The sequence below is a fragment of the Ascaphus truei genome, unplaced genomic scaffold (genome assembly GCF_040206685.1).
Source record: "Ascaphus truei isolate aAscTru1 unplaced genomic scaffold, aAscTru1.hap1 HAP1_SCAFFOLD_295, whole genome shotgun sequence".
Classification (NCBI taxonomy): domain Eukaryota; kingdom Metazoa; phylum Chordata; class Amphibia; order Anura; family Ascaphidae; genus Ascaphus; species Ascaphus truei.
The window spans coordinates 19694-25602 of NW_027455912.1; the positions used below are offsets into that span (position 1 = coordinate 19694).

The window sequence follows — 5909 nt, forward strand, 5'->3', positions numbered from 1 at the left end:
TAAAATTCAACAGTGTTGAAGTAAAAATATTTATTTGCTGGACACACACATGCTGATGGTTACTGGTCTGAAGAACTGGCAGTCTAATTGTGAGCAGGTATAAGATCACTGGTCCCGCGAGTCCCTGTCCTGAAGAGCTTACAATCTAACGACCATCCGATTGCTCCAGGTCTCTGATGAGTGGCCCATTTTGTTTCTTCAGCGCCTGGAGGAGCTTGTCCAGGTCTGGACCCCCCCAGGCCCTGGAGCATTGATAGAGCTGTCTCATCTTCTCTTGGGAGGTGGCCTTGCTCCGCACAGTGTCGTACTGCTCATCCGTCAGCAGCTTCTGGGCCAGGAGTTCGTCCAGAACTGGGTCTACCGGGGACATCCTGCTGATTAGATCGGCCCGGTGCTTCTCCACAAAGTGCTCCCCATCTGCGGAGATAGAAGTGCCTTATTGCACTATCAGGTCGCCCTGTCTGTAATAGTAACCCAACGCCCCCAGTATCCATGACCCAGAATGCTGCCTCTTTACGCCTTTTGGGGTCAGTGGCGCTGATGCAATACACGGTTTGTCAAAGAAATAAAATGCTAGTGATCAGATATTTTGAAAAACCTAATGATGTTTTATTTACCCCAGAGAGTCGTGAAGATGAAACTCTCCCATTAAATCTTGTTGTAGGTGGGAGTGGTAGAAAGATAGGCTAAGGGGTGGGGGGGGGGGGAGAGGTGGTATGAGAGAGAAAAAAGAGGGAGGGGGGTGTGAGAGAAAAAAGGGAAAGGGATGAGAGAGAGAAAAGGGAGAGGGGGATGAGAGAGAGAGAAAAGGGGGATGAGAGAGAGAAAAGGAGAGGGGGATGAGAGAGAAAGGGGAGAGAGGGGTGTGAGAGAGAGAAAGGGGAGAGGGGGATGAGAGAGAGAGAGAAAAGGGAGAGAGGGGGATGAGAGAGAGAAAAAGGGAGAGAGGGGGGTGAGAGAGAAAATGGAGAGGGGGATGAGAGAGAAAATGGAGAGAGGGGGAGGAGAGAGAAAAGGGAGAGGGGGATGAGAGAGAGAAAAGGGAGAGGGGGATGAGAGAGAGAAAAGGGAGAGGGAAATGAGAGAGAAAAGGCAGAGGGGAATGAGAGAGAGAGAAAAGGGAGGGGAATGAGAGAGAGAGAAAGGGAGGGGAATGAGAGAGAGAAAAGGGAGGGGAATGAGAGAGAGAAAAGGGAGAGGGGGTGAGAGAGAAAAGGGAGAGGGGGATGAGAGAGAGAGAGAAAAGTGAGAGGGGGATGAGAGAGAAAAGGGAGAGGGGGATGAGAGAGAGAGAAAAGAGAGGGGGATGAGAGAGAGAACAGGGGGAGGGAGAAAGGGAGAGAGAAAAGAGGAGGATGTGAGAGGGGAAAGAGAGAAAGGAGGGAGAGGGGGATATGAGTGACAGGAAGGAGAGTGGGATTAGAGAAAGGAGGGAGATGAGAGAGAACTGAGACGGAGGTGAGAAAGGAGGAAGGGGAGAGAGAAAGGAGGGAGGGGGATGAGAGAGAAAGGAGGCGGAAGGGAGAGAAAGACGAGAGGGAGGGGGAAGTGAGAGAGAAAGGAAGCGGATGCGAGACAGAAAGGAGGGGGAGAGAAAAAGGATAGGGAGGGGATGGTGAGAAAGAATTGAGGGGGAGGGGGATGAGAGAAAGAAGGGGGAAGGGAGTGAAAGGAGGGGGGGGAGAAATTGGAGAGGTAGGGGAAGGTGATAGTCAAGAGGGGGAGGTGAGAGAAAGGAGGGGTAGGGGAGATGAGAGAGTATGGAGGGGGAGAGAAAGGAGAGGGAGGGGAAGGTGAGAGACAGGAGGGGGAGGTGAGAAAAAAAAGGAGGGGCATACGATGAAGAATGTATATAATTGACTGAATCTTATTATAATTACTGGACAGCTGACGGGATTATAAAATGGCCGCCCGATATGCCCACTTCTTACCTGCTGTTGGAACTGGTCTCTGACGTTTTTCTTCAGGTTTAAAACCGCTCACTGCAAATGCAAAACAGGACAGAGAGAAAAGGGTTAACCAGCCCAGCAGAAGGGAATCCTAGAGGTATGAGGACAGTATGCAGCTCAGTACCCACGGTGCGTGTCCTAGAGGTAACACCCCAGCAGGTATAATCCCGCCTGCGTATAATGGATTAGGTTTTATCACTGAAGCCCCAATTCACATGCAGAGAAGTGATACTGTACGTCAGCTAAGGGCGTTCTAACCCAGCGGTGCGCAAACTGGGGGGCGCAAGATTCCCGGCGGGGGCAGGGCGGTTACAGAGGCCCGTGCTCTTCCCCAAGGCATTTTAATTATATGCCGGGGGACCGCGAGGCCTCTGTATGTTCCCTTACTGTGTCCCCGACGGCACTGGAGACAAGGTAAGTGCGGGAGGGGGAAACGAGCAGTCAGGGGGGTGAGGGGGAAAAGTTTGCGCACCCCTGTTCTAACCCAAAGAGTGTGTGTGTGTGTGTATATGTGTATATATATATATATATATATATATATATATATACAAATGTAAATACAACTGTATGCTCATCTGCATGTCTTAGGCAGGTCTGCAACCCCGCCTTTCTCCATTATCACCCAGCACACAGCACTTCCACTGCAGCAAGGGATTCTGGGAAATGACATACAAATGAGCACACAGTGCCACTTTTTGCTTCAAAAACCATTTTTAACATGGTTCCCTATAGGCTTAAGCTTGCTGCATGGTCACAGCTTTGAGCACAGCCAGGGTTAAGATGCATAGCCAGTAAACCCACCCACAGACAGACTGTTTCGACCTTAATGGGTCTCATCAGTGTGGGGTTGGTTAACTGGCTATGCAATGAAGCTAAAGGATGTGACCATGCAGCAAGCTTAAGCCTATAGGGAACCATGTTAAAAATGGTTTTTGAAGCAAAAAGTGGCACTGTGTACTCATTTGCATATCATTTCCCAGAATCCCTTGCTGCAGTGGAAGTTCTGTGTGCTGAGTGATAATGGTGGAAGGCGGGGTTGCAGACCTGCCTAAGACATGCAGATGAGCATACAGTTATATTTACATTTGCATATTTGCTTTGCTGTGGAGGGTTTTTGTCACTTTTTTTACTCACATATACATATATATATATACACACACAACAAAAAAGTACCCCTCGGGGAGCACACGGGTATATCAAGAAGTAACAAAGTTTATTAACATAATTAAAAACAGGGGAGAAAGCATCAAAGTGGTGGGGTACTCGTCATTACCCCCTGCAGGGACAGTAACCTAAGTGCATGGAAGCGTGCAAATAAGTATCGGTAAAATGAATCAAACTCTGGGGCAAAACAGCAGAAATGACAAGGTACAGTGCACACGTATCTGCTGTGCCTAGTAACAAAATACCAGCTACGTGTAACTGGGCCAGTATGCACACTCACAAGCATGCACACTCACAGTACACACAGTATGCACACTCACAAGCATGCTCAGCACACTCACAAGCATGCTAAGCACACTCACAAGCATGCTAAGCGTACTCACAAGCATGCTCAGCGCACTCACAAGCATGCTCAGCGCACTCACAAGCATGCTCAGCGCACTCACAAGCATGCTAAGCACAGACACAAGCATGCTAAGCACACTCACATCAGGTTATTTTTCATTACCTTAATTGCACGGTTAACTAGCTGCCTATTTGTGCACAACTTTTAGCATATTAACCTATATGGCATATCCAGTGTTCACCTGGTTGTCCCCCTGGTGATTAGAGGAGTTTGTCCCCTGTCCGTTTTAACCTTTCTCCCTTGTTTTTACTTAATTAATAAATTGTTTATTCTTTTTTGGTACACCCGTGTGCTCCTCTTTGGATACTTTTTTTCGTTTATATATATATATATATATACTGTAATATATACACACACACACACACACACACACACACACACACACACACACACACACACACACACACACACACACACTGACAGAGGAGTACTTGGGCTCAATAATTTTCGATCCACATCTCCGACCCGCCCAACATCAATGTCGGGGTACTGGGACATCTGTCAGTGATATATATATATATATATATATATATATATATATATATATATATATATATTACCGTGTTAGCCGAGCTTAATAATTATGAATGAATAGACGATTCCGTTCTGTGGCTAACGAAATGCTTTTTTGTGCGAGCTTTTGAGATTCGGTGATCTGAAGAATAGATCCGCGCATCTCGAAAGCTCGCACAAATAAAAGAATTTCGTTAGCCACAGAACAGTATCGAGTATTTGTTTTTATATATAAATATATATATATATATATACACACACATACATTTATATTATATCTATATACACATAAATACACACACACACACACATACACCGCTCCGTCACTGCAGCTCCATCCTGACCTGAAATCCACTCTCCAACCCCCCCCCCCCACACACCCCCATTCTTACCCCCCTGCAGCCCGCCCTGCTATTGCCGCAGTGACACCTCACACACTCACCTTCGATACGCTGTGCCAGGTGCCTCTGGTCTATGTTCTCCAGCACCTGGCGGGTGACAGGAAGGGCCTTCTCCTCGGTGTAGCGGCGGATCAGCAGACCTGCGGTGTCCACACGGTCCGCATTCTCCAGCTTCCCGCAGGGGATACGCGGGGAGACCGACCCATCGCTCAGACAGTTCTTAAACCTCTTAAAGTCGGCCTCCTGCAGCTCGTCCAGCACGGACAGGATGCGGGCGTTGGTGGTTTGGGCCATGCGTCCCGGTGTCCCTTCCCGTCACTCGCTTATATACACAGACACACGTTCTCTTCCTCTTCTGTCCGTCCCCGCCTGTATCTGTCTTGCTGCCGGCTGCACGTTTTGTGTAACTGGTTTCACCCGTTCCCTCAAACTTTCTGTTCTGTGAAGTGACTCCTTCCTGGAGCTGTGCAGCGTATTGTACCACTAACCCCTCCTCTAACATTGTGTAACATCTCTACACTAAATATAAACCCGGGACTGTGTGAGCCTGTCCCTGAAACTCTGCAGTCAGGAAGTCACCCTACATTACATATACACCCAGGACTGTGTGAGCCTGTCCCTGATACCCTGCAGTCAGGAGGTCGCCCTACATTACATATAAACCCAGGACCGTGTGAGCCTGTCCCTGATACCCTGCAGTCAGGAAGTCACCCTACATTACATATACACCATGGGCTGTCTGATCCTGTACCGGATACTATGCAGTCAGGTCACCCTACATTACATATACACCCAGGACTGTGTGAGCCTGTCCCCGATACCCTGCAGTCAGGAGGTCCCCCTTGCAGAGTGAGGCTGTGTCTGTTTGAGCTCCCACTAGGGGCTCAGCATGGCCTCAGACCCAGGAGGGGGTGGTGGTGCTGGGGCAGGTGGGGGTGGTGGTGCTGGGGCAGGAGGGGGTTGGGGTGCTGGGGCAGGTGAGCCTGGGAACCCCATGGGCTGTGGCCGGGATGTTACTGACACTGAGGATCTTTTGCAAACGGAAAGAGAACTGAGGAGAATTCAGAGAGAAAAGACGAGAGAGAAAGAGATTGCCGAGCAGGAAGGAACGCAGGAAGAGACACAGGGAACAGGAGAGGTGCTGGTTCTGTCCGGGGAAAGTAACATACAAACCCAGAGCAGTAAATCCCAGCAGCAAAGTAATGTTATAACTGAGAAAAGAGAGGCTGAGCTGGAAAAGAGGAGGCGGCGGCAAGAGAGAGAGCAGGCAGACAAACAAGCCTTATAGCAAAGTGCCCAAACCCAATGCAGAGGCTGAATGTGCCAAGGGAAGAGAGGCTGAGGGTCCTCAGCACATGGAAACTGAGGCTGGTAGCCTCCTACATGAGGTGATTGCAGCAGGAGTCAGTCAGGAGGCAAACACAGGTACATTGCAGACAGCAGCGGAGGCAGAAACAATGGAAAGAGACCCTGAGA

The 5909-nt window shown here is 49.1% G+C and overlaps 1 protein-coding gene across 1 annotated transcript; it reads right to left on the reverse strand.

The window, feature by feature from the left end:
• On the reverse strand, nucleotides 1-5182 carry LOC142483098 (apoptosis-associated speck-like protein containing a CARD). Its single transcript, XM_075583177.1, has 3 exons — nucleotides 4475-5182; nucleotides 1932-1982; nucleotides 1-417 (listed from the first exon to the last, which is right to left on the reverse strand). The coding sequence occupies exons 1-3, from the start codon at nucleotides 4725-4727 to the stop codon at nucleotides 146-148; spliced, it is 576 nt and encodes a 191-aa protein (XP_075439292.1). The 5' UTR covers nucleotides 4728-5182; the 3' UTR covers nucleotides 1-145.
• Between the last annotated feature and the right edge of the window lie 727 nt (nucleotides 5183-5909).

Bases quoted from the DNA above. Each gene is read 5' to 3' on its own strand.
- LOC142483098 (XM_075583177.1), bottom strand. From the start codon at position 4,727: ATGGCCCAAACCACCAACGCCCGCATCCTGTCCGTGCTGGACGAGCTG. The intron at 1,983-4,474 runs GTGAGTGTGTGA...TTGCATTTGCAG, and splicing joins CCTGGCACAGCGTATCGAAG to TGAGCGGTTTTAAACCTGAA. The intron at 418-1,931 runs GTAAGAAGTGGG...CTATCTCCGCAG, and splicing joins GAGACCAGTTCCAACAGCAG to ATGGGGAGCACTTTGTGGAG.